The 26,085-nt window shown below is 67.3% G+C and overlaps 1 protein-coding gene across 24 annotated transcripts in view; it reads left to right on the top strand.

Annotated features, from left to right (window-relative positions):
- Positions 1 to 26,085, top strand: part of PLEC (plectin) — a 46,008-nt gene that overhangs the window by 6,874 nt on the left and 13,049 nt on the right. For 2 of the 24 annotated variants that reach the window (XM_032920069.1, XM_032920070.1), the window contains exons 1-32: positions 2,671 to 2,881; positions 11,070 to 11,131; positions 11,354 to 11,368; positions 11,609 to 11,698; positions 11,951 to 11,986; positions 12,572 to 12,649; positions 12,735 to 12,827; positions 13,023 to 13,189; positions 13,775 to 13,890; positions 13,981 to 14,087; positions 14,499 to 14,618; positions 15,273 to 15,368; positions 15,803 to 15,930; positions 17,265 to 17,358; positions 17,679 to 17,833; positions 18,282 to 18,594; positions 18,808 to 18,885; positions 19,073 to 19,234; positions 20,028 to 20,132; positions 20,262 to 20,357; positions 20,497 to 20,622; positions 21,383 to 21,535; positions 21,934 to 22,085; positions 22,188 to 22,314; positions 22,638 to 22,821; positions 22,952 to 23,109; positions 23,311 to 23,489; positions 23,902 to 24,040; positions 24,114 to 24,470; positions 24,550 to 24,633; positions 24,723 to 24,827; positions 25,266 to 25,364. In XM_032920069.1, the coding sequence (XP_032775960.1) occupies positions 2,773 to 2,881; positions 11,070 to 11,131; positions 11,354 to 11,368; positions 11,609 to 11,698; positions 11,951 to 11,986; positions 12,572 to 12,649; positions 12,735 to 12,827; positions 13,023 to 13,189; positions 13,775 to 13,890; positions 13,981 to 14,087; positions 14,499 to 14,618; positions 15,273 to 15,368; positions 15,803 to 15,930; positions 17,265 to 17,358; positions 17,679 to 17,833; positions 18,282 to 18,594; positions 18,808 to 18,885; positions 19,073 to 19,234; positions 20,028 to 20,132; positions 20,262 to 20,357; positions 20,497 to 20,622; positions 21,383 to 21,535; positions 21,934 to 22,085; positions 22,188 to 22,314; positions 22,638 to 22,821; positions 22,952 to 23,109; positions 23,311 to 23,489; positions 23,902 to 24,040; positions 24,114 to 24,470; positions 24,550 to 24,633; positions 24,723 to 24,827; positions 25,266 to 25,364 (4,083 nt within the window). In that variant the 5' untranslated portion in view covers positions 2,671 to 2,772. Of the gene's footprint in view, positions 1 to 404; positions 875 to 2,445; positions 2,523 to 2,664; positions 2,882 to 6,632; positions 6,732 to 7,651; positions 7,753 to 9,629; positions 9,790 to 11,069; positions 11,132 to 11,353; positions 11,369 to 11,608; positions 11,699 to 11,950; positions 11,987 to 12,571; positions 12,650 to 12,734; positions 12,828 to 13,022; positions 13,190 to 13,774; positions 13,891 to 13,980; positions 14,088 to 14,498; positions 14,619 to 15,272; positions 15,369 to 15,802; positions 15,931 to 17,264; positions 17,359 to 17,678; positions 17,834 to 18,281; positions 18,595 to 18,807; positions 18,886 to 19,072; positions 19,235 to 20,027; positions 20,133 to 20,261; positions 20,358 to 20,496; positions 20,623 to 21,382; positions 21,536 to 21,933; positions 22,086 to 22,187; positions 22,315 to 22,637; positions 22,822 to 22,951; positions 23,110 to 23,310; positions 23,490 to 23,901; positions 24,041 to 24,113; positions 24,471 to 24,549; positions 24,634 to 24,722; positions 24,828 to 25,265; positions 25,365 to 26,085 lie in introns of those variants that run through there. The other 22 variants (XM_030486905.1, XM_030486855.1, XM_032920079.1 and 19 more) reach the window with 22 other exon arrangements.

Below are 26,085 nucleotides of genomic sequence, written 5' to 3'. Positions count from 1 at the left end.
CGCCGTGCCGAGCCGCGCCGAGCCGCGCCGTGCCGAGCCGCGCCGTGCCGAGCCATGGTGGCGGGGATGCTGATGCCGCTGGAGCGGCTCCGCGCCATCCTAGAGCTGCTGTTCCGCGATGGGGTGCTGGTGGCCGAGAAGGACCCACGGCCGCGGCGGCAGCACCCGCAGCTGCCCGGGGTGCCCAACGTGGCCGTGGTGCGCGCCATGGGCTCGCTGCGCGCCCGCGGGCTCGTGCGCCAGACCTTCGCCTGGAGACACTTCTACTGGTACCTGACGGACGCGGGAGTCACGCACCTGCGGCGCGTCCTGCACCTCCCGCCAGGCACCGTCCCGCGCCCGCTGCAGCGCGGCCACCGCAGCGCCACCACCGCCGCCACCACCGGTAACACCGGCACCGGCAGGGCCCGTCCCGCCGGCACCGCCCGCCACGTGCCCGACACCAGTGACACCAGCACCGGCGCTGGTACCGGTAAGGCCCGTGCCACCAGCACCGCCAGCCACAAGCCCGATACCAGCGACACCAGTGTAGTTACTGGTACCAGTAAGGCCCGTGCTGCCAACACCACCTGCCATGTGCCTGACACCAGCAACACCAGTAACACCAGTGCAGACACTGGTAAGGCCCGTGCCGCCAGCACCACCCGCCATGCGCCTGACACCAGTGCCAGTACTGGTACCAGCAAGGCCCGTGCCACCAGCACCACCAGCCATGCATCCAACACCGACACCAGTAACACCAGTGCCACCAGTGCCAGTGCTGGTCCCACTGGTGAGGACCGGCTCTACCGCAGGAAGGAGGAGCCCGAGCAGTGCGTGGAGCCTGTCACCGTCCCCATCGCCTCGGGCCCCCCCCAGCCCGCCCCAGCTCCAGGTATCACCACTTCCTGGTGGGGGACTGCCACCCTGAGGTGTTGCCCCCCATCATGGGGGGGGTTGCCTGTGTGTGTCCCCCACCTGCCCTTGGGAGACGCCCCAGCACTTGGGGGTCTCTAGAACCCCCCACATCCATGGGCAGGGTCGGGGACCCCCCAGCCCTGGGGGTGACCTTGGGGGTAGGTTCAGGGACCCCCACATCAATGGGGTCCCCCTGGCCATGTGGGGCAAGGGAAGGCCGGGTGCTGCCTGTGCCCCTGCCCATGGGCTGGCATGGGGGGGCCAGTGCTGGGGTGGCCCCCCAGGGTTGCGGATGCTGGGGGGCAGGTGCTGACCCCCCAGCTCCCAATGGAAGGCCGGGGGATGCATTGGGGGGGGTCCCTGCTGGAGGGGGCTGTGCCTTGGGGTGCTGCACTGGGGGGGGTCCGTGCTGTGGGGGGGGCTATGGCATGGCGGGGCTGTGTCGTGGGGGGCTGCACCCTGGGGTGCTGTACCATGGTGGGGCTATGGCTCTGGGGCCATGCAGTTGGGGTGCACAGGGGGGGCTGCACCCCGAGGTCCCGCTGTGCCCAGGGTGGGTCGGACGGACGGACGAGCAGACAGACAGCGGCAGCTGGTGGGGGGGCAGGGCTGGTGCTGGGCCGGGGGCTGCCTGCGGGAGAGGGGGAGGGTCCCGTCCCGTCCTCCCCCATCACCCCTCTCCGGCGACACACGATCCGCGACACACGATCGGCGGCAGCTGGAGCCGGTGGAGCCGCCCCCCCCATCGCCTCGGGCGGCGCCCCGAGGCCGCGGTGAGGGCCCCCCCCCCCGCCGTGACTCAGCCCCGACGCCGCCGCTCCAAGTTTCCACCGGCCGCTGCCAGCGCCGTGAGTCACCGGCCCCACGGGGGGGCCGCAGGGCTGCCCCACACCCCCCCCTTCCTGGTCCTGGGGCCGCGGTGCTTCCCAGACCCCCCCCACGTCGGGGGGTCTCCCCCGGGCTCAGCCCCGGGGTCGCGCCCCGCTCTGGGCTCTGGGGCCGCGGGGCCGGGTGCTGCGGGGCGGGGAAGGCCGGTTGTGGGGCTGGGAGGTGCCCGTGGGGCGTCTCAGTGGGGCTGGAGGTGGGGGCTGCGTTTCCTCCCGGCTCCCTCCGTTCCGCCGCCGCGACGGTTCCGCCTCCGGGTTTTCCTTTGCTCCGCTCCGAGTAGCCGCTGCGGGAAAACCCGGCCTGGAGACGAGGCCGGCGGGACGGGGCCGCGCCGGTAGCGGGGGTCTGGGGGGGTCCCCGCGGGACGGGAGCGGGCCCCGCCGCCACGGGGATGGGCTGCGAGGGCCCCGGCGGCGGCTTTAGGCCGTTAGTAAAGAGCACACTCCTCACACCCCCCTCCCCCAGGTGGCGGCCGGGTTAACCCCTCCGGTACCAGGCGAACCAGAGGGTCCCGGGGGTGCTGCGGCCGCCCATCACCCCGTCCCCCATCTCGTCCCCCCCCGGTCCCGTGTCATGTTCTAACTCGGGCTCGCTGACGGGCTCCGGTTATTTATATCAGCGCCCGCCCCCCCGCACCCCCCCCGCCGCCGCCGCCGCCGCCGGGGGAGCCGCGCTGCGCCCTCGCTCCGCTGCCCGCGCCCTGCCTGCGCCCTGCCTGCCCATGAAGGTCGTGCCGGGTAGGTTGGGGGGGGTGTGGAACGAACGGGGGGGGCTGGCGCCGTCCGGTCGGGATATAAAAAGCCGGGATATGAACCGGGAGGGGGGGGGGGGGGGCCGGTCCTGCCGGTACCGCGGGCAGGAGGAGGCAGGAGGCGTCCAACCCGCACCCCCCCCCCGCGGACCGGGAGGGGTTAAGGGCCGGGGGGGGCGGGCGCTGGGGTGTCCCTGCCCCTGGAGCCGAGCCGAGCCGAGCCGTGTTCCGGCCCCATGGAGGACACCGGGTCGCTCTTCCCGTCGCTGGTGGCCGCGGGACACGCCGCGTCCCTCGCACTGGTCTGGTACTGGCGGCGGCGGCGCGACGGGACGGGCGACTCGGGTGAGTTCGGCCCCGCTCGGCTCTCCTCGGCTCCGCTCGGCTCCCTTCGGCTCCGCTCGGCTCCCTCGGCTCGGCTCCGCTCGGCTCCCCTCGGGTCTCCTCGCCCCGCCCACTCCGCCGCGGGAGGAGGGGGCACTCGGGGGAGGCCGCCCCCTATGGGACGGGAGGTGTTGGGGGGCTCAAGGGGGGTTCCCGGGGGGGGGGGGATGATGATGCGGCGCATCCCGGTGACTCCGCACCCCCCACCCCGCCCAAACCGACACCACCCCCCACAGACCCCCATGACAGACCCCAACATGGCCCCTCCGGGGCCCCCCACCCCCCGGGTCCTGGTGCCCCCCAGCAGCTGCTGTCCTCGGCTGTGAAGGTGACGAATAGTTCTGGGAACAGGGATCTGGTGACAGGAGGGACGAGGGGGGCACACAGACACGTCTCATGGGAGGGGTGGGCAGGGGCTGCCGGGTTGGGGCCTTGCTGGTGCCTCGGGGGGTTCCTGGGGGGTCCCAGGGGGGCAGGAGCAGGCAGAGCTGCAGCAGGGTCCAATGACACCCTGCACAGCAGAGACACTGCGGCTGCAGTCACGGGCATTGATCCATCCACATGTCATCCCTCATCCATCATCCCTGCATCCCTCCATCTGCACATCCATCCATCCCTTCGTCATCCCTCCATCATCCCTCCATCATCCCTCCATCATCATCCCTCCATCCATCCCTCCATCCCTCCATCCCTCCATCATCATCTCTCCATCATCCCTCCATCCCTCCATCCCTCCCTCCCTCCCTCCCTCCCTCCATCCATCCATCCATCCATCCATCCATCCATCATCTTTCCATCATCCATCATCCCTCCATCCCCCATGCCTCTATCTCTCATCCATCATCCCTCTATCCCTTCCTCCATCCCTTCCTCCATCCCTGCTTCCATCCCTCCATCATCTGTCATCCATCCTCCCTCCCTCCGTCCCTCCCTGCCGTGGCCCCATCTGTGCCTGTCTCTCGCCCCGGGCACTTTCCAGGGCGTTGCCTGCGGCTTCCGGCATTGGGCGCTGCCAGCACCCTGCCTGTGATGTGCTGCCTGTGCTCTGCCTGTACGCACTGCCTGTACCCTGCCACCAGACCTGCCTGTACCCTGCCTGTGCCCCACTGCCTGCAACCACTGTCTGTACCCTGCCAACACCCTGCTTGCACCCACTGCCACCAGCCTGCCTGTGATGTGCTGCCTGTGATGTGCTGCCACCACCCTGCCAGCACCCTGCCTGTACCTGCTGCCTGTATCCACTGCCCGTGATGTGCTGCCTGTACCCAGCTGTCTGCACTTGCTGCCTGTACCCACTGCCTCTACCCACTGCCTGTACTCACTGCCACCGCCTTGCCATCAGACCTGCCTGTCCCTGCCCTGTTCCTACCCTGTCCCTGCCCCGTCCCTGCCTGTCCCTGCCCGTCCCCTGCCCGTCCCTGCCTGTCCCTGCCCATCCCTGCCTGTCCCCTGCCTGTCCCTGCCCGTCCCCTGCCCGTCCCTGCCTGTCCCTGCCCATCCCTGCCTGTCCCCTGCCTGTCCCTGCCCGTCCCCTGCCCGTCCCCTGCCAGTCCCTGCCCATCCCTGCCCATCCCCTGCCCGTCCCCTGCCTGTCCCTGCCTGTCTCTGCCTGTCCCTGCCCATCCTCTGCCCGTCCCTGCCCATCCCCTGCCTGTCCCTGCCTGTCTCTGCCCGTCCCTGCCCGTCCCCTGCCCGTCCCTGCCCGTCCCTGCCCATCCCCTGCCTGTCCCTGCCCATCCCCTGCCCGTCCCCTGCCTGTCCCTGCCCGCAGACACACGGCTCTGGCCGGGGCTCTGGCGTCGCCGCTGTCCCTGGCGCTGTCCCAGGCCTGGCCCAAGGGCACCCCCAAGGTCGCAGCTGCTGGGGGCCGTCACCCGTGTTGGGCCATGCTGGGCCGTGTTGGGCCGTGTTGTGTCATGTGGTGTCATGTTGGGCCATGTTATGCCGTGTTGGGCCGTGTTGAGCCATGCCCTGAGCTGGAGTGTCCTGGGGGGCTTCAGTAGCACTGACCACACTTGTTGGTCCCTCCTGGGCTGGGGGGTGCCGGTGCCGTGGGCACACGGTGCTGTGAGGAGGGGTTCCAATGGTTATTCCCAACTATCCCGTGTCCCATTGGGGGTGCGGGGCCGTGGCGCCAGTCGCGGCTGTTGCCCAGTGCCCGGTGCGGGGCTGTGGCGCCGGTCGCGGCTGTGGCTCCGGGCCCGGTGCCCGTTGCCAGGGCTGCAGCGGGCGGAGGTGGCCGCTGGGATTTGCCCCCCCGAGTCCCCCCCCTCCATCCGCCCCACTCAGTGTTTCCGCGCTGCGGCTCCGGTTGAGTCACCGCCGGGAACCGCCGGGGCTGTGCGAGGGGCCGCCGGCACCGCCCCTCCCCGTGTGGGGCAGCTGCAGCCTCCCCCAGTGCTGCCCCACAGCGCCCCACGGGGGTCCTGGCGAGGGGGCAGCTGTGGCCAACGTGGCATGAGCATGGTGGGACCACGGCATGATCATTGCAAGCATAGCATGACCGTGGCATGACCACGACAAACGTGGCATGACCATGGTGTGATCATGGCAAAGATGGCACGACCATGACAAAGATGGCACACCCATGGCAAGCATGGTGGGACCATGGCATGACCATTGCAAGCCACGGTGTGACCATGGCATGGCCATGACAAGCTTGGCACGATCATGGCCGAGCTTGTCATGGTCATGCCATGGCATGATGTCATATATGACCATAGCAAGTGTGGTGTGGCCATGGCAAGCCTGGCATGACCATGGCATGACCATGGTAGGCGTGACAAGGCCATGTTGGGTGTAGTGGCACCTGTGTCCCGGCGGACGCGTGTCCTGCTCCATGCAGTGTCTCCCGGTCTCCCACTATCGCCCTGTCCCGGTGCTCCCCACACCCCCCCCCCGGCTCCTTATCTCTGTGGTGCAGCTGGGGCAGAGCCGTGGGGCAGCACTGAGCGGTGCCACGTCAGGCCCAGCCCCACACACCCCGGCGTGTCCCGGTGTGTCCTGGTGTGTCCTGGTTGGGCTGCACCAGGGTTGGGTTTTGGCACAGGATCCCCTATACCCACCAAGGGTGCGGCTGCTGGGGATGTGCTGAGCACCCCCTGCACCCTGGGGTGCTGCTGCCGGGGCCCTGTGCCATGGAGTGACCATGCCCATGCACATGCCTGTGCCATGCCCATACCCCTATCCATGCCCATTCCAGTGCCATGCCATGCCTGTACCATAACCATGCCCATGCCATGACCATGCGTGTGTCATACCCATGCCTGTGACATGCCATCTCTGCACTGCACCCATGCCTGTGCCGGGACCATGCCCGTGCCATACCCATGCCTGTGACATGCCATCTCTGCACTGCACCCATGCCTGTGCCGGGACCATGCCCATGCCATACCTATGCCTATGACCATGCCTGTGCCCATGCCCGTGCCCATGCCCATCCCTGTGCTATCCACATTCCCATGCCCCTTTCCATGCCCATTCCCGTACCCATCCCTGTCCCCATCCCATGCCCATCCGGTGTCCACTCCCGTGCCCATTCCGGGCCGGCGCCGCTGTTCCGAGTCCCCCTCTCTGCCCCCCTGGCCCTGGCGCTGCCGCGGTGCGGATCCGGGGGGATCCCGGCGGAGCGCCCGGGCGTGGGCTCGGCCCTGGGCTGGGATGGGGCCGGGAAGGGGCCGGGAGGGGCCGGGAAGGGGCCGGGATGCGGCCTGGCAGCGGCTGTGGGCACTCTGAGTCAGCGCCGGCCTCAGCCCCGACGCCACGATGATGGTCGTGGAGCTGTGCTGCGGGTGCTGCTGCGGGGCTGGAGGTGGGTGCTGAGGGGGGACACCCTATGGCGGTGCCGGGGGCTGCAGCCGGACACCCCGAGCGGCTCCGGCCTGGAGCTGGCGGGGGTGTGTGCTCCCGGGGGCGACCCGGCAGCTCCGGGGGGATCGGTGTCGCAGGGGGAGCTGGGGGTGTCCCCGGCTGCTGCGATGGGGTTTGGGGGGTTCAGGAGGTCCGGGGGGAGCTGGGCCCTGGCAGGGGGATGAGGGTGTCGAGGGGTTAGGGAGGGTCAGGGGTATCGGGGTGCAGGGGGAGTAAAGCACTTAGTGCTGGGGGCATGGGGGCAGGAGGGTGCTGGGGGGCACGGGAGGGGGTGCAGGGGATCAGGGATGTGGGGGATGCGGGAGGGGGGTTCCCTGAGTGCAGGGCTCGCGGGTGTGGAGGGTTTAGGGGTGCAGGGGAAGGGGTGCACAGGATTAGGGGTGCTGGGTGAGGGGGTCCCAGCACAGGGGGACAGATGGGGTGCCGGAGGGCGGGGGTGCAGGGGCACTGGGTGCAGAGGGTTTAGGGGTGCGGGGGGGGTTTACACAGCATTAGGGGTATTGGTGCACAAGATTAAGGGTGCGGGGTGCAAGGCCCATGGGTGCAGGCGATTTAGGGGTGCGGGGGGGTTGCACAGCACTAGGGGTGCTGGGTGCAGGCTCATGTGTGCGGAGGGTTTGGGGGTGCGGGGGGGCAGCGCTGTGGCGCTGGGTGCCCGGTGGGGGGGTTCGGGGGTCCGCGGTGCCGCCGGTCCTGCCGCTCGTTCCCGTTCCCGGGGCGGTGGCAGCGGCGGGGGCGGGTCCCGCTCGGCCCCTCCCGTCCCGTCCCGTCCGCCCGGGCCCGTCCGTCCGGCGGCTGCAGCGGCGGCGGCAGCGGCGGCGACAGCGGCGGCGGCAGCACCATGGCGGGCAGCGCCGCCGGGGCGGGGCCCGTCGGCAGTCCCGGTGCCGTCGGGGGGTGGCTCAGCGGCGGCTCCGGGCCCGAGCGGCGGCGGTACCTGAGCGCGCGGCTCTGCTGCACCGGTGCGAGCGGCGGGACGGGAGGGGGACGGGGACGGGAACGGAAAGGGAAAGGGGAAGGGACCGGGACGGGCCGGGAGTACCGGGAGGTACCGGGAGGACCGAGGGGTCCGGGCCGGGGGGATTCAGGCCGTTCGGGGGTTCGGGACCCCGCGGGACCGGGCGGGACCCGCTCTGGGGGGGCGGGGGGATCCCGGGGGGGAAGGGGCGGACCTGACGAAGGGACACGCCCCCCCCCCCCGGAGGGACCCGCCCCCGGGAGATGGCCCGGGCTTGAGCTGGGCTGGAGTGTGCTCGAGTTGGGCTGAACTGGGCTTGATTTAGGCTGAGCTGGACCAAGCTGGTCTGAACTGGGTTGAGCTAAGCTTGAGTTGGGATGAACTGGACCAAACTGGGCTGAACTGGGCTGTGCTGGGCTGTGCTGAACTGGGATTGAGTTGGGATGAACTGGACCAAACTGGGCTGAACTGGGCTGTGCTGGGCTGTGCTGAACTGGGATTGAGTTGGGCTGAACTGGGCTGTGCTGAACTGGGATTGAGTTGGGATGAACTGGACCAGACTGGGCTGAACTGGGCTGTGCTGGGCTGTGCTGAACTGGAATTGAGTTGGGCTGAACTGGGCTGTGCTGGCTATACCCGGGGGTCATGGCTGTCTGTACCTGTGCATGGTGTGTGTGTGCATGTGTACATGGGTGTGTGTCGGTGCATACCTGCACCAGTGTGTGTACCCCATGCGTGTGCCCCATATATGTGTGCGCTGTGGCATGTGTCATCGCACACATGTACCCAACACGCATGTGCACACACGTGTTTGTGTGTCCATGTGCGTGTCCATGTGCACTGTACCCGGAGCTCCGCCTGCACCCGGGGCCCTGCCTGTACCTTGGGCCCTGCCTGCGCTTTGGCAGCTCTTCACAGCACCGGAGCCTCCTGGCCACGATGCTGGCCCCGTGCCGGGTGCGGTGGTGCCCGCGGGGATGCCGGTGGCTGCCGCGGTGCCGGTTCCTGCTCGAACCGGCAGCATATGAGCGTGCGTGGAGCCGGCGGTGCCGGTGCTGCCAGTGCCTCGTCGCGGTGCCCGTGTCCCGGTGCCCGTGCCCCAGTGAGCGGCGGCTCCGGCCTCAGCCCAGCTCCCGCCGCCGCGGCTCCAGATGTTGTTCTTGGCGCCAGATGTAGAGAGCACGTGTGTGGAGCCGGCACCGCCTGCGTGCTGCGGCCCGCTGCTGCCCAGTGGCAATGACGCTGCCGGTGCTGCCGGTGCTGCCTGCGCGGCAACTGATGCCGGTGGGTGCCGGCAGGTGCCGGTGGGTGCTGGTGGGTGCCGGTGGTGCTGGTGCCGCCGGTGCAGCCAGTGCCGGGAGCTGCCCTCACCGTGAATCATGTCGCAACGGGACTGGTGTCCTTTGGACTCCAGGCAAGGTTCAGGCTGCGCCAGTGCTGCTGGTCCTGGATGTGGCACAGGGCACTCTTGTAATGGGCGATGTGGGTGCTATGGGTGATGTGGGTGCCATGGGACACCCCGCTGTGATGCCGCCAGCTTTGGAGTCCTGCGGGAATCCTGGGATCGGGACGCCCAACCCCTCGGCAGGGCTCTGAGCCACTTATGTGTGCGGCCCATGGGGCTGGGGTGTCCTGAGCCCCCCAGGTGTGGGGCCCATGGGTCCTGTGGCTCTGGGGTGTGGAGCTGGGGGTCCCGCACCCCCCGATCTTGCAGACTTGGGGGTCCCGGACCCCCCCGCTGTGGGGGCGGGAGGTGCCGCCCCCTCCCCGCGGCCCCGGGCCCGGCCAGGGAGGAGTTAAGGGGCGGTTCCTGTGGGGCGGGTGCGGGGCGGGGAGGGGACCCCGGCTCCTCCCTGGGGCCGCCCCATCGGAGCCGCGCTGGGGCCGCGGCCGCGCCGCGAGTTGTGTCGGGTCTCAGCGGGCGCGGGAGCAGCCGCCATGGCGCGGCGGGGCCAGGATGTGGGGCCGGGCGTGGGGCAGCGCTCGGGCTCCGAGGACAACCTGTACCTCGCCGTACTCAGGGCCTCCGAGGGCAAAAAAGGTGCCGGGACTCACGGCGCGGTGCGGGGTGGGGCGCGGAGGTGGCCACGCTGCGGTGTGGGGCGGTGGCCGTGGCGTGGGGCGGTGTTGGCCATGATGTGGGGCACGGTCGTGGCCGTGGTGTGGGGCACGGTAGGGACGGTGTGGAGTGCGGTGATGGCCACGGTGTGGTGTGGGGCGGTGGCCGTGGTGTGGGGCGCAGTGGGGCTGGTGCGGGGCGTGGAGGTGGCCGTGGTGTGGAGTGCAGTGGGTCCAACCACTAGAGACTGCAGCATGTGGGGGAGACCCCCATGAACCAGGCCAGACCCCCATTGTGGGTCGGTGTCCCAAGCCAGGCTATGGGGTGGTGTTTCCAGGCAATCTATGGCGCAGACCCCCATTGTGGGGCAGGGCGGTGGCTCTAGGGCAGCCTATGGGGCAGACCCTCCTTGTGGGGCAGGACAGTGTCTCTAGGGTAGGTTATGGGGTGGTGTCCCCAGGAAATCTATGGGGCAGACCCCCTCACAGGGGCGGTGTCTGTAGGGCAGGTTATGGGGCAGGGTGGTGTCTGTGGGGCAGGTTATAGGGTGGTGTCTCTAGGGCAGCCTGTGGGGCAGACTCTGCACTGGGGCGGTGTCTGTAGGGCAGGTTGTGGGGCAGACGCGCCCGGGGCTGCATTTCCCCATGCTGGCGCCGGCCCCATCCCCACCCTGCCCGAGCTGCTGCCGGCGCTGCCCGGCCCTGCCCGTACCTATCCTTGCCCTTGCCCTGCCCTCACCCTGCCGTACCCATCCCACTCCCTGCCCGCTCCCTGCCCGTGCCTATCCCGATCCCTGCCCGTTGCCTGTGCCCGTCCCAGCCCGTCCTGTCCCGGGCCCGTCGGGTGCCACGTTCTGGCACCACCGGGCGCCGCGGGGGCGAATCCCGGCACGTTCCGGCGGGACGGGCCCCCGCGGGCGCAGCCGCTGACTCAGGGCCGGGGGTGCCGGGACCCACCTGGGGCACACGGGGCTGTGCCGGGGCCTGGCCTATGGCAACCGCTTCCTTCCCCATGACTCACGGCCTGGGCCTGGCACTGTTGGCTCATCGCTTCCTGCCAGGCCGCTGCGGTGCCGCCGGTTGTGCTGCCATGCCAGGGCGTCGTGCCGCGGTGCCACAATGTTGTGCTGTGGTGCTGTGCCACGGTGTCGTGCCGCGGTGCTGCAGTGTCGTGTCTTGGTACTGTGCAGTGGTGTCGTGCCATGGTGTTGCCAGTTGTGCTGTGGTGCCGCCTCTCACCCTCTCACCTTTGCTCTCTTGCAGATGAGCGAGACCGTGTCCAGAAGAAAACCTTCACCAAATGGGTCAACAAGCACCTCATCAAGGTACCGGCTCCCCCGGTGCCGGGTCCCGGTGCAAGGTCCCGGGGGCTGTGCTGGGGGGGGTGTGTGTCTGGGTGCCCTGGCTCTGGGTGGGGGGTCTCTGGTGCCGCGGATCCCGGCCTCGCTGCTGGTGTGTCCCCACACGGTGCCCAAAGCCCGCGGTGCTGGTGCCGGTGCGGGTGCAGGTCCTGCCCTGACTGTCTCTTTCTGCCTCTCCCCGCGCAGCACTGGCGAGCAGAGGTAGGTCTGTGTGTGCTGCGGCTTCACTGCGCTGCCCCTCACTCACACCCCGCTCCCGCACCGGCCCCACGTGGCACAACCGCGTCCTGCATGTGGCGCAGCCACCAGCGCCGGGGGCTGTGTGGGGCTGTGTGGGGCTGGGGGGGCACTGGCTGTGGCTGGGGCTGTGTGTGAGCACTGCGGGCACCAGGGCTGTGCCGGGCTGTGCCACAGTGACACTGTCGCGATGGGTCCCCACAGGCTCAGCGCCATGTCAACGACCTGTACGAGGACCTGCGGGACGGGCACAACCTCATCTCGCTGCTCGAGGTGCTCTCGGGGGACACGCTGGTGAGTCCCGTGCCGAACCTGCTGCCATCGCCGCCACATCATTGCCCATCAACACCATCGGCACCCCCCATCGGCACCGCCAAGTCATCAGCACCCCCCATCCATCTCGTGCCCCCCGCATCTGCTCCCCCCCCCGCTTGGCCGGTGCCGGCGCCGCGGCTCTAACGCGGGGACGTCTCTTTGCTTTGGTGCCCCGGCGCTCACCGGCCCCCTCGGGCTTTGCCTCCTCCTGCCCCCGGCGCTGCCGGGCAGCCGCGGGAGCGCGACGTCGTCCGGAGCTTGCGGTTGGTGAGTGGTGGCACCGCACGGCACCGCATGGCACCGCGTGTCCCGGTGCGGCACCGCATGGCACCACGTGTCCCTGTGCGGCACCACATGGTACTGTGTGTCCCGGTGCAGCACCGTGCGTCCCTGTGCAGCACTGCATGGCAACTGGCTGCGACGTTCCCACAACACCGGCCCCACCAGGTGTCCTGCACCGGCATCACTGGGAGGTGCTGGCACTGGGGTCCTGGTGCGCTGGCGGTGCCGCGGCCGGTGGTGTTTCCCTGGTGCCCCACAGCCATGGGGTGGAGCAGACCCCCGGTGCACGCGGGGGGTCGGGGGTCTGTGGTGTGTGCAGGTGCCCGTGGTGCAGGGGGGTGCAGGGGCTCCATCCCCGCGGGCGAGGGCAGGCTGCGCGGTGCTGCTGTGGCCCTGCCATGGTGCTGAGGAAGCGCGGGCGCGGGATCCGGTGCCGGAGCCCATTGTCCGGTTGAGCCGTGCTTCCGGCGGCAGCCCCGGGGCCAGGCCGGGGGTTTCCTGGCACAGCCGCTGCTGGGGCTGTGCTGGGGCTGTGCCGGTGCCGCCAGTCTCAGCGCTGTGTCCCCGCAGCCCCGCGAGAAGGGCCGGATGCGCTTCCACAAGCTGCAGAATGTGCAGATCGCCCTCAACTACCTGAAGCATCGCCAGGTGAGGGGGGCCTGTGGGGGTTGGTGCTGCTGGGACCCCCTGGTGCCACCGCAGTGTCACCACTTAACCCCGTGTGCCCCCATAGGTGAAGCTGGTGAACATCCGCAACGATGACATCGCTGACGGCAACCCCAAGCTCACGCTGGGGCTCATCTGGACCATCATCCTGCACTTCCAGGTGGTGCCGGGGCTGGGCTGGTGCTATGGGGTGGGTGCTGTAGGGTGGGTGCTGTCAGGCACCCACCTGTGGGGCAGGGATGATGCCTCAGGGCTGGGATGTTGCTATGGGGTGGTTGCTGTGGGGCTGGTGCCATGGGCTGGTGCCGGTGCTCTGAGGCTGGTGCGGCGCGGTGACCATCGGCGCTGCTGGCAGATCTCGGACATCCAGGTTTCGGGGCAGTCCGAGGACATGACGGCCAAGGAGAAGCTGCTGCTCTGGTCGCAGCGGATGGTCGAGGGCTACCAGGGGCTGCGGTGCGAGAACTTCACCGCGAGCTGGCGCGACGGCCGCCTCTTCAACGCCATCATCCACCGGCACAAGTACGTGCTGCCAGCACCGGCTGCGGCATGGGCACAGCATCCGCATCCACATCCCCTTGTCCCCATCCCCATGTCGCCATCCCCTTCCCTTTCCCTTTCCATCCCCATCCCATCTCCATTCCTTTCCCATCGTTATAGCCCCACCTCTATCCCCTTCTCATCCCCGTCCTCATCCCATCCCCATTCCATCCTTATTCATGTCCCCATGTCTATCCCCTTCTCATCCCCTTCCCCTTCCCATCTTCATCCCCATCCTTGCTTTGCACTCCTGGGGGACTCAGCCCCACACAGCACCGGTGCAGGGTGCTGCTAATGCCTGCTCCATAGTAGGGCTATTTCTGCCCCATAGTGGGGCCAGGGGGCTGCTGCTCACCTCATGGTGCTCTGCCTGCTCTGGGTCCATGTGCCTGGTGCCATTGGGCCACTGCTGGGTCCCAGTGCCGGTGTCCTGCGGTGGTGCTGGTGTCCCCGTGGTGATGCTGGTGTCTCGGTGCCGCTGTCCTGCGGTGGTGCCACCGTCCCCGCGGTGGTGCCAGTGTCCCGGTGCTGGTGTCCTGGTGCCGGTGCTGACCATGGCTCCCGCAGGCCAATGCTGATCGACATGAGCCGCGTTTACCGCCAGAGCAACCTGGAGAACCTGGAACAGGCTTTCACCGTGGCCGAGCGCGACCTGGGGGTGACGCGGCTGCTGGACCCTGAAGGTGCCGGGGACACCCCAGAACCTGTCCCCACCAAACCCTGCACCCCCCCGCACTCCCCTGCCCCCCCCTGACTGCGCTGTGCCCCCGCAGACGTGGACGTGCCGCAGCCGGATGAGAAGTCCATCATCACCTATGTGTCATCGCTGTACGATGCCATGCCGCGCGTGCCAGAGGCGCAGGACGGCGTCAAGGCCAATGTTGGTTGGGGACAATGGGGGGGGACGTGTCCTGTGGCAGTGGTGGCACCAGGCCCTGTGTCCCCATGTCCCTGTGTCTCTATATCCATGCTCATATCCATGTCCTATGCCCATGTCCCTGTGCCCCATGTCCCATGCCCATATCCCCCTGTCTCCATGCCCATGTTCTCATGTCCAGTGCCCGTATCCATGCTCAAGTCCCCATCCCCATGTCCCCATCCCCATGCTCATATCCATGCTCATGTACCCCTATTGCCATGTCCCCATGCCTGTGTCCCCATGCCCCATATCCCATGCTCAAGTCCCATGTCCACATATCCCGTATCCCCATGTCCCCCTATCCCCGTATCCCATGTCCCCATGCCCCATGTTTCCCTGTCCCCATGCCCATGCGTGCCTGTGCCCGTGCAGGAGCTGCAGCTGCGCTGGCAGGAGTACTACGAGGTGGTGACGCTGCTGCTGCAGTGGATGCGGCAACACACCATCAGCTTCGAGGAACGGCGTGTGCCAGCCAGCTACGAGGAGATCGAGGTGAGGCCGTGACCATGTGTGTCCCCACGTCCCCCCATTTCCCTATGAAAGGGCCCCGTTTTGCCACGCTGATGCCCGGGGAGGTGCTTGGTGATGCTGCAGCCGGATGGGGCCTGGCCGCGGAGGCCATGCTATGGCCCATTGGCTCATGCCATGACACGTCCTCCCAGTGCTGGCCACCCCAAACCAGCACTACCAGGATCCGCACTGGTGCCCTGTGTTGACCCCTTTGGGCTCCATGTGTTGACCCCATTGGTCCATGTGTCGATCCCATTGAGCCACGTGTTGCTCCCATGAGCCATGTATTGACCCATTGGGCTCCATATGTTGAGTGTTGACCCATTTGGCTCCCTGCATCCCGGCGCGGTGGCTCTGTGCCAGTGCGGTGCTGGGGTGTGGTTGGCCACGGCAGAGCTGTGGCCATGGCAGAGCTGTGGCCATGGCAGAGCTGTGGCCGTGCTGTGCCAAAGCTGCGGCTGTTCTGACTCAGAGCTTCCATTTGCCGTGTGAGTCACCAGCACCACCCGGCTCCCGCCCAGTGCTTCCTTCCCACTGGCCCTGTGCATGGCACCATGGCCGGGGGGTGCCAGTGCTGGGGGCTGCTGGTGCCAGGGGGTGCCGGCGTCCCCCCTTATCCACGTCCCCCTTCGGCAGCTCCTCTGGCGCCAGTTCCTCAAGTTCAAGGAGACGGAGCTGCCGGCCAAGGAGGCTGACAAGAACCGCTCCAAGGCCATATTCCAGGCCATGGAGGTCAGGGGGGGGCCGGGGCGCAGGGGGAGTTCTGGGGGGTCCTGGGGGGTCAGGAGTCCAGAGGGGCAAAGGGTCCATAGGAGTCTGGGAGAGGGTATTGAGTTCCTGAGGGTCCTGAGGGTGTGGGGTCCCAAGGGGGCAGGGGTCTTGGGGGTTCCAGGGGTCCCATAGGGGCATGGAGGTCCCAAAGAATGGGGGTCCCTGGGAGGGGCTGGGAGTCCTGAGGGGCTGTGGGTGTTGGGGGTTTGGGATCCTGGGGGTATTGGGGATCCCTGGGGGGGTGTCCCATGGAGCTGCGGGTCCCATGGGTTTGGGGTCCCTGTGAGGGCTGGGGGGTGGCTGCCCCATGGAGTGGGGGTCCGATGTCCCATGTCCCCCATGGCGGCGCTGTGGGGTGCAGTGACACGCGGTGATGCGCGGTGGGTCCGGCACAGGGCGCGGTGCAGTCGGGGCAGCTGAAGGTGCCCCCCGGGTACCACCCACTGGACGTGGAGAAGGAGTGGGGGGCACTGCACGTGGCCGTGCTGGAGCGTGAGAAGCTGCTGCGGGCGGAGTTCGAGAGGTGAGTGCGGGACACGGGATAACGGGACAATGGGATAACGGGATGTGCCGGGATGTGCTGGGGTGCACTGGGGTGGCGGTGATGGGATGAACCAGGGCAGCAGCACGATGCTGGGATGCACCGGGGTGCTAGTGGGATGTTGGGATGCACCAGGGCGGTGGTGGTGCTGGAACACGCTGGGGCGATGGCAGTGATGGAATGTGCCAGGCAGTGGTGGGGGATACCGGGATGCTCTGGAGTGGTGCTGGAACACGCTGGGGCGATGGCAGTGATGGAATGTGCCAGGGCAGTGGTGAGGGATAGCGGGATGCTCTGGGGTGGTGCTGGAGCTTGCCAGGGTGATGGCAGTGATGGAACAAGCCAAGGCAGTGGTGGGGGATACCAGGATGCTCTGGGGTGGTGCTGGAACGTGCTGGGGCTGTGGCACTGGTGGAATGTGGCCAGACCATGGGGCTGGGCCGGGTTGGGGTGTCCCGGCCCCCCCGAGCTGCCTGGTGAGTCACCGCTGCTGGGAAGCGACGTGGCCGCAGGGCTCGGCACAGCCCAGCGCGGCGCAGCCCGGCACGGCACAGCCTGGCTCAGCTCTGCTCCACTCGGCACGTCTGGCTCAGGGCTCGGGGCGGTGGTGCCCGTGCCAAGAACGGGGCTGTGCCGGTGCCACCAGCTCTGGGGCCTCAGTGGGGTGGGATGGGAGCGGGGCCGGGGCCGGGGCTGGCAGCGCAGGCAGGAGCGGGCAGGGATCAGTGCAGGCAGCGGGTCCGGGCGGGCAGCCAGGGCAGGGTGGGGCCAGAGTCTGCGGCTGCAGGGATGAGGGACGGGATGGGGAGCGGGATGGAGGCGAGGAGTGGAGCGGGATGGGGCAGGGGCAGGGATGGGGAGCGGGATGGGGATGGTTGGGGGGCAGGATGGGGAGTGGGATATGGAGCAGGACTGGGAGTTGAATGGGAAGCAGGATTGGGATAGAGGGGGGATACAGAGCAGGATGGGGAGTGGGATGGGGATGGGACGCAGGAAGGGGAGTGGGACAGGGATGGGAAAAAGGAATGGATGGAGAGCAGGATGGAGACAGGAAGTGTGATGGGGATGCAAGGCAGGATACAGATGGAGTGGGGTGGGGAGGGGTGGGAACGGGGCTCCTCAACCTGGCAGGGCTGGATCTGGGTCTGCAGGTGGGATAAGAGCGGGGATCAGAGCCAGGCTGGCAGAGCCCTGCTGGGTGTGGGGCAGGATGGGGCTGATACAGACAGGATCAGTGGGGCAGGATGGGGTCACTGTCCACGTGGTGCAGGAGGGTCTGCGTCCCCGCGCTGATGCTGTCCCTGCATGTCCCGCAGGCTGGAGCGGCTGCAGCGCGTTGTCACCAAGCTGCAGATGGAGTCAGGGCTCTGCGAGGAGCAGCTCAACCAAGCGGATGCTCTGCTGCAGGCGGTGAGCGGTGGCGCCGCGGCAGCGCCGGGGGCATTCCCATGTGCATTCTCATGTCCATTCCCATGCCAGTGTCCATTCCCATGCCAGTGTCCATTCCTGGGCCTGTTCCGTTTCCCATGTTCATTCCCGTTCCCATGCCCTTTCCTGTGCCCTTTCCGTTTCTTGTTCTTGTGTCCTTTGCTGTGTCCATGCCTGTGGCCATTCCCATGCCCATGATGGTGCCAGTGCCTATTCCCATTTCCATGCCTGCGACAGTGACAGTGTCCATTCCCGCACCCCTTCCTGTGCTGATTCCCGTTCCCATCCCGTGCTCGGTGCAGGAGCTGCGGCTGCTGGAGGCAGGGAAGGGGCCACAGAAGGCCGCGGAGGTGGAGCGGGACCTGGACAAGGCTGACGGGATGATCCGGCTGCTCTTCACCGACGTGCAGAGCCTCAAGGACGGGCGGCACCCGCAGGGCGAGCAGATGTACCGCAGGTACCGGCGCCGCCGCGGGGCGACACTGGGGGGGTGACACGGGGGGGGTGACACGTGTGCTGTGACGCATGCTGCGTGTCCCATGACGGGTGTCCCATGTGGCGTGTCCGATGTGGGGTGTCCTGTGTGGTGTGTCACATGCCATGTGCCCCCCATACACAGTGTGCCCTGGTGCTTGCATGCCCCCATGTCTCCCATGCCCTCATGTTCCCCTTGCTTTCCATGTCTCCCCATGTCCCTCATGTCCCTTGTATCCCCAAAACCTCCATGTCCCCCCATGTCGTCCGTCCCCATATCCCCATTCCCCATATCCCCATGTCTTGTATCCCCATGTCCCCTGTCCCACCTCTCTGTCCCGTGCACTGCAGGATGTACCATATCCCCATGTGTCCCCCTGTCCATGCCTGCGGGGTGTACCATAGCCCCTTGTCCCATGTCCATGCCTCAGGGTGTACCGCCTGCACGAGCGCCTGGTGTCCATCCGCACCGAGTACAACCTGCGCCTCAAGTCGGGGGTCCCGGTGTCGGTGGCGGTGGCTCCGGTGGCAGTGGCAGCTCCGGTGGCGGCAGCCCCGTCCGAGGCGGCACTGCGGTACGTGCAGGAGCTGCGGGGCTGGGTGCAGGACAACCAGCGCCGGGTGGCGGGCGCCGGCTGGGGCATGGACCTGCCCTCGCTCGAGTCGCTGCTGAGCGCCCACCGCGGCCTCCACCGTGACATCCACGACTTCGGCGCCAAGGTGCAGCGGGCGCGCGACGACGAGGTCAGTGCTGGGGGTCTGACCTGGTCCCGGGGTCCCCTGGGGTGCCTCCAGCTCTGATCACCCTAGAGGTCCCCAAGGTGCTCTGTGGGGTTGGGGTGCTGGGGAGGGGTTGGGGTGACGTGGGTGCTCTGTGAGTGCTGTGGGTGCTCTATGGGTGCTGTGGGTGCGCTGTAGGTGCTGCTGTTCCCTCTCACAGCCCATTTCCCCCACCAGGCCCAGCTGCCCCCCAGCTCCCGCGGCGCCTACAGGGAGAGTCTGGGCAAACTGGAGCAGGAGTACGGGGAGCTACTGGTGAGTAAGGCAGGGGGTACTGGTGAGGAGGGAGCTATTGGTGAGTACTGGTGAGGGGGGGATGCTGGGGGCCATAGGGAGCTATGGGGAGGCAGATGAAGGCCATAGGGGGGTGCCGAGGGCCATGGGGAGCTGTGGAGGGGTGGATGGAGCCCGTGGTGCTGACATTGGCCCCGTCCCTGCCCAGGAGTCATCGTCGCAGCGGCTGCGGCACCTCGAGGCCCTGCTGGGCTTCGTGGGCGCTGCCACCGCGGAGCTGCTGTGGCTGAGCCAGCGCGAGGACGAGGAGGTGACGTTCGACTGGAGCGACCGCGGCCCCGCGCTGCCCGCCAAGCAGGAGGCCTACTCGGTATGGGGTGTGCATGGCACTGCATGTGGCTGCAGTGTCACTGCACGTGGGGTGCAGCATCACTGCATGTGTGGGTGCATCGTCACTGCGTGGCGGGTGCAGCATCACTGTGTGGGGAGTGCAGCGTCACTGCATGCGGGGTGCAGCATCATTGTGTGTGTGGGGCAGCATCATTGCACGTGGGGTGCAGCATTCCTGCATGTGGGGTGCCACATCGCTGCATGTGCTGGGCTGCACCAGCCCTGTCCTGTAGCAGCCCCAGCTTCATCCTGCATGTGCTGCACTATCCCCATCTGCATGGAACTGTGCTTGTATGGTCCCTATTCCTGTATATGACTGTCCTGCGCAGTCCCTGCACGCAGCCACTCTGCACCATCTCCATCCCTGCCTGTGTCCATCCTGCACCATCCCTGTCCTTTTCCCTGCATGTGGCTGCACTGCCTGCTCCTGGTCCCTGCATTGACTGTACTGCACAGTCCCTGTTCCTGCATGCAGCCATTGTCCTGCAGGGTCCCCGTCCCATCCCCTGAGACCTCCCAGCACCCCCAGCACAGGCATGAGCCCGGGTGGGGGCTGGAAGGTGTGAACAGGGACAAGGACACACAGATGTGCATGAGCACTTGGGTGTGCATGGATGCACGGATGTGTATGGACACACAGACATGCACAGACACATGGATGTGCATGGACGCATGGATGTGCACAGACACGCACACATACACGTGCTCAGACGTGCACATGTGCGTGCGGGCCGTGCCGTGCTGGGGGGGCCCCTCACTGTGTCCCCCCGCAGGGGCTGATGCGGGAGCTGGAGCTGCGGGAGCGGCGGGTGCAGGAGCTGCAGAGCTGCGGGGAGCAACTGCTGCGGGAGCAGCACCCGGCCCGTGACACCATTGAGGTGAGCGGATGGGGATGGGGGACACAGGGCTGCTGCTGCCGGTGGCAGCTCCGTGTCCGTGTCCTGCATCCTGTGTCCCACGTCCGTGTTCTCCGCTTGTGTCCCATGTCCGTGCCCGTATCCCCGCAGTCGTTCCTGGCGGCGCTGCGCACGCAGTGGAGCTGGATGCTGCAGTTGTGCTGCTGCGTTGAGACCCACCTCAAGGAGAATGGGGCCTATTTCCAGGTATGACCCCGGTGACCTCCCCACTGACCCCCCCCCAACCTCAGTGACCCCCCCAGTGACTCCCCCATTGCCCCCCCTGGCCCCAGTGACCTCCCACTGACCTACCTTCTGATCCCCCCTGACCCTGCTGCCCCCCCAGTTCTTCGCGGAGGTGCGCGAGGCCGAGCGGCTGCTGCGGGAGCTGCGGGACCTGATGGGCCGGAAGCTGCGGAGCGACCGCGGGCTCAGCGCCGCGCGCCTGGAGGACCTGCTGCAGCACGCCAATGTGAGCATGCACCCCCAATGCACCCCTATGGGCACCCCAATGCACCCTCCTGCAGCACGCCAATGTGAGCGTGTGCCCCATGCATCCCTGTGGGCACCCCATGCATCCCTATGGGGACCCCAATGCACCCTGCTGCAGCACACCAACGTGAGCATGCACCCCCCAGTGCACCTCCAATGCATGCTTATGGGGACTCCAGTGCGCCCTGTTGCAGCATGCCAGTGGAAACATGCACCCCTGCAATGTACCCCAATGCATCCATATGGGGACATCAGTGCACCCCAATGCACCCTGCTGCAGCACGCCAACGTGAGCAGAGCCCCAAGGCACCCCTGTGGGCACCCCAATGCATCCCTATGGGGCCTCCAATGCACCTCAATTCACCTCAAAGCATCCTGCTGCAGCACACCAATGTGAGCTGACCCCCCAGTGCAGCCCAGTGTGCCCCAGTGCATCCCAATGCACCCTGCTGCAGCATGCTACTATGAGCATGCACCCCAGTGCAGCCTCACAGTGCCCTAGTGCAGTGCCAATGCACTCTGTTGCATCGCGCCAGCGTGAGCATCCACTCCCATGGGGACCCCAGTGCAGCCCTATGGGTGACCCCCAGCTCCATGCAGAGCCCTGCCCTGCAGGCCTGCCCCCGCTCCCTGCAGTGCCCCCCCCAGCTTCCCCATGGGGGGTGCCCCGGCAGTGTGTGGGGTGACCCCGCAGTGGACGCATCCCCCCCGATCCCCGCTGACACCCCGCTGCTGTGCAGGAGCTCCGGGAGCAGCTGCAGGAGGTGGGGGCGCAGCTCCCAGCACTCTCCCGCCGCGCCAGCACCATCGTGCAGCTGAAGCCGCGGAGCCCCGGTGCCGCGGTGCAGGGCCGGCCCCGCCTGCAGGCCGTCTGCGACTACCGGCAGCTGCAGGTGTGCCGGGGCCGGAACATGGGATGGGGGGGTATGGGGGATGTGGGGGAACAGGGGATGGGTGGGATATGGGGACATGGGGATATGAGGGCATATAGGGATATGGTGGGGATATGGGACATGATGGGAATATGGGGACCTGGGGGAACATAGGGACATGAGGGGATATGGAACAGGGGACATGGGGACGTGGGGGATATGGGGGGAACGTGGAGAGACATGGAGGGAGACCAATATGTGAGTCCCAGGGGTGACCCTCCAATGCATCAGTCCCACTGCTGCCCAGGGGTGCCTCCATCCCCACCACAGCGGGGGGCACACGGGGACCCCCCATCCCCACTGCATTGGGAGGGTGCGTGGGTATATCCCCCCCGCGTGCTCACACCCCGGCCCCACAGATCACGGTGCACAAGCAGGACACGTGCACGCTGCTCAGCAACGCGCAGCCCCACAAGTGGAAGGTGCTGAGCGGTAGCGGCGAGGCCGAGGTGCCGAGTGTGTGCTTCATCCTGCCACCCCCCAACCCCGAGGCACTGGACGCGGTGCGGAGGTGAGCACGGTTCCGTGGCCCCATAGCACACACCGGCCTCATGGCACCCCCCCAGCCCGGGGGGTCCCGGTGCCACCTGCCACTGATGCCACGTTCCCGCAGGCTGGAAGCTGAGCACCAGGAGATACTGGAGCTCTGGCACCAGCTGCACCAGGACCTGCGGAGCCTCCGGGCCTGGCAGTGCCTGACCCGTGACATGCGGCAGATCCAGGCCTGGTCCCAGCTCACGGTAAGTGCCCCGTGCAACACGGGCTCCTGGTGCGTGCATGGGTCCTGGTGCAACACGGGCTCCTGGTGCATGCATGGGTCCTGGAGTGACACAGTCCCCGTGTTGCACGTGAAGGTCCCGGTGCACATCTGTCTCAGTGTACACACGTCCCAGTGCACACGTGTCCCAGTGCACGCTCGTGTCCCGATATGCACATGGGGGTTCCGGTGCACACGTGTGTCCCGATGCACACACTGCGTCCCAATGCACACACACATGTCCCGGTGCACACATCTGTCCTGGTGCACACACGTGTCTGGTGCTGACGGGCGGTGCTCCCGCAGTTCCGCACGCTGCCGCCAGAGGAATGCCGCCAGGCACTGCAGAGCCTGGAGACGCACTACCAGGAATTCCTGCGGGAGAGCCGGGATTCGCGCAGCTTCGCGCCCGAGGAGCGGCAGCAGTTGCAGCGCGAGTACGAAGCCTGTGCCCGGCACCACGACCGGCTGCGGCGCGGCCACGAGAAAGGTGGGACCCGGCCCCGCGGCACTGCCGCTTCCGTGGGGATGTGGGGAGGGGAGAGAGGTGGGATGGGCCAGCCCTGGGGATGGGAACGGAGCGGGACGGTGCTGACCCATCCCCATGGCTGTCCCCGCAGGAGAGCAGGATGAGTCCCTGTGCCAGAGCTTCCTGTCACGGCTGAAGGAGCTGAGCCTGCAGCTGCAGCGCTGTGAGTCCAGCACCATCCATTGCCTGCGGCTGCCGCTTGACAAGAACCCGCAGGCAGAATGTGCCCGGCGCATCACGGAGCAGCAGGTGACGTGTGTGCGGTACCCAGAGAGCACACGGGGCACCTGGAGCAGTGTGTGGGGCACCCAGAGTGGTGCATGGGGCACCCAGAGCAGTGCCCAGCACCACGCTGAGGCTGCAGACCCAGACCCTGCTCCTGGCTCCGCTGCTCTCCCCTGGCACAAGGACCTGTGTCACACGGAGTGAGGGACCCTCCTCTTCCTGCAGCAAATCCACGTGGAGCTGGAGGGCATCAGGAAGAGCCTGGACTCGGTTGGGGAGGAGGCACAGGAGGTGCTGGCGCAGGCGGAGCCGCCTGGCTCGGCCCCGGTGCTGCGCTCGGAGCTGGAGGTGATGCTGCAGAAGATGGAGCAGGTCTACAGCCTGTCCAGCATCTACCTAGAGAAGTGAGTGTCCAGCGGCACGTCCTGGCCCTGCTGGGGGGGAACATCAGGTGGGACGAGCTGGGTTTGGCGAGGTCTGCGCTGGGTTGGGGCAATCGCAGCACAGACCCAGGCTGGGGGAGATAGGCTGGAGCAGCCCGAGAAGGACTTGGGGTGTTGGGTGAGGAGAAGCTCCCCATGACCTGGCTTCAGTGTGCGCTTGAGCCCAGAACCCCACCATGTGCTGTGTGAGTAGCAGGTCAGGGAGGGGATCCTGCCCCTCTGCAGCATGAAGGGGAGCCCATGGCAGGGGATTGGGACTGGATGAGCTTTGAGGTCTCTTCCACCCCAAACCATCCCATGGTTCCATGATGGTGGCTGTGCCGGTGTTTCCCTCCTATCCCATGGTCCCTGACCCCGTCTCCACTCTCTGCAGGCTGAAGACCATCAACCTGGTGATCCACAGCACACAGGGGGCTGAGGAGCTGCTCAAGAAGTATGAGGACCAGCTGAAGGATGTGCAGACGGTGCCGGCGGATCTGCAGGAGCTGGAGGCCACCCAGGCCGAGCTGAAGGTAACGGTGTTGGCAGCGCCGTGCCGGGGTGCAGGGGGACCCGGTGCTGACAGCGCTGCTCTGTGTGCTGCAGCGGCTGCGGGCGCAGGCCGAGGGCCACCAGCCCCTCTTCAGCACCTTGGAGACCGACCTCGGCAAGGCCAAGGACGTGAACGAGCGCATGGTGCGGGGCCACAGCGAGCGCGATGTGGACCTGGAGCGGTTCCGGGAGAGGGTGCAGCAGCTGCTGGAGCGCTGGCGCGGGGTCCTGGCACAGGCCGACCTGAGGCACCGCGACCTGGAGCAGCTAGGCCGGCAGCTGCGGAGCTATCGCGAGAGCTGCGCCGCGCTGCGCCACTGGCTGCAGGAAGCACGGCGGCGGCAGGAGGAGATCCAGGCAGTGCCCATCGCCGGCAGCGCCAGCGTGCGGCAGCAGCTGCTGCAGGAGCAGGTACGGGCAGTGCAGCCGGCGGGGCCGGGTCCGCTGGCTCCGCTGGCGCTCCCGGAGCTCATCCTGGTGTGTCCCTCAGGAGCTGCTGGAGGAATGCGACCGCAACAAGGAGAAGGTGGAGGAGTGCCAGCGCCACGCCAAGCAGTACATCGACGCCATCAAGGTGTGCCTGGGGCTGTGGGGCTGGGGCTGTTGGGAGGTAGTTGGGGGTCCCACCAGGACCTCGTGCAATGGGACATGTCACTCCCACAGGACTATGAGCTGCAGCTTGTGAGCTTCAAGGCGCAGGTGGAGCCGATGGCGTCACCGGCCAAGAAACCCAAAGTGCAGTCAGCATCCGACAGCATCATCCAGGAGGTGAGAGGACCCCGAGCCTAAACCTGACCCTGACCCTAAGCCTGACCCCTAACCCTAAACCAAATGACCCCAACCCTAATGGCGTCATCCAGGAGGTTTGAGGACACTGGCCCTAAACCTGCACTGATAGTGACCCTGACACTAAACCTAACCCTAATCTAACCCTAACCCTAATCTAAACCTGACTCAACCTTAACCCTAAATATAACTTTAATCTTAACACCAACCCAACCCAACCCTGACCCTAAACCCAACCCATAATCCTAATGACCCCAACTTCAACCCTAACCCTGAAGCCACAGCCCTTTGCCAAAGGGGTGGGTATGGGGCTCGCCTCCATCCAGCCCCACCACCGCTGGTGTGCCACGGTGTGTTGCGGTGTGCCATGGCGTGTTGTGGGCATGCTCTGTTCCCACTGACCACCACCCTCTGCTGCAGTACGTGGACCTGCGGACACAGTACAGCGAGCTGACCACGCTCACCAGCCAGTACATCAAGTTCATCACTGACACACTGCGGCGGCTGGAGGACGAGGAGGTAGGAGCGCGGCGGCACCGCGCTGGCTGCATCCTCGCTGCTGCACAACACTGGGCTGCTGGTGCACGGCGGCTGCTGCCCCACCACTAACGCTGCCGCAGCCCCTAACCCTGCTGCACCCGGCGCTGGCAGCCGGGCTCTGGTGGGACCGCGACACCTGGCTCTGGTGGGACAGGTGGTAGGAGGCACTTCCCAGATACACAGCGCAGGCGCATGGTCACAAGGTGCCAGCACTTCGGGGTCTGCTCTCGGTGACTTCTCTAACTCTTGGTTTCTGCGTCCAAGTCGAGCTGCTTTGCCGGTGCTTTGCCTTGGGGGATGTTGTTGTTGTTGGGGAGCTAATGGAGGGTAAAATATAGCCCAGGATGACTCTGGCATCCCTGCACCAGGTACTGACCCCGCGCATGTCCCCCCCCGCACCATGCCGCTCCTCACACTCCTCTGTCTCTGCTCCTGCCCCCGGGGCCCTTCTGAGGGGATGTGGCCCCACGACGCGGGGGTTGTGCTTACCCGCATGTGCCCTGCACGGGGCATGCGCCTGCCTCTCCCATGGTGCATGTGGCACGAGCCTCTGTGGCATGGCCCTGTGCCATGCGCCAGCCTGTGGCCCTTCAGTGGCCTGGAGCGGGGCTGCAGGGCTGGAGCTTGTGCTGCTCTCCATGGCATCGAGGCTTTCCTGGTGGCTCCTTCCTCCCACCTGCTCCCTCTATCTTGCTCATCC

Source organism: Strigops habroptila, chromosome 1, assembly GCF_004027225.2.
Source record: "Strigops habroptila isolate Jane chromosome 1, bStrHab1.2.pri, whole genome shotgun sequence".
NCBI classification, from domain to species: Eukaryota; Metazoa; Chordata; class Aves; order Psittaciformes; family Psittacidae; genus Strigops; species Strigops habroptila.
This window is presented reverse-complemented; position numbering and strand designations above follow the sequence as displayed.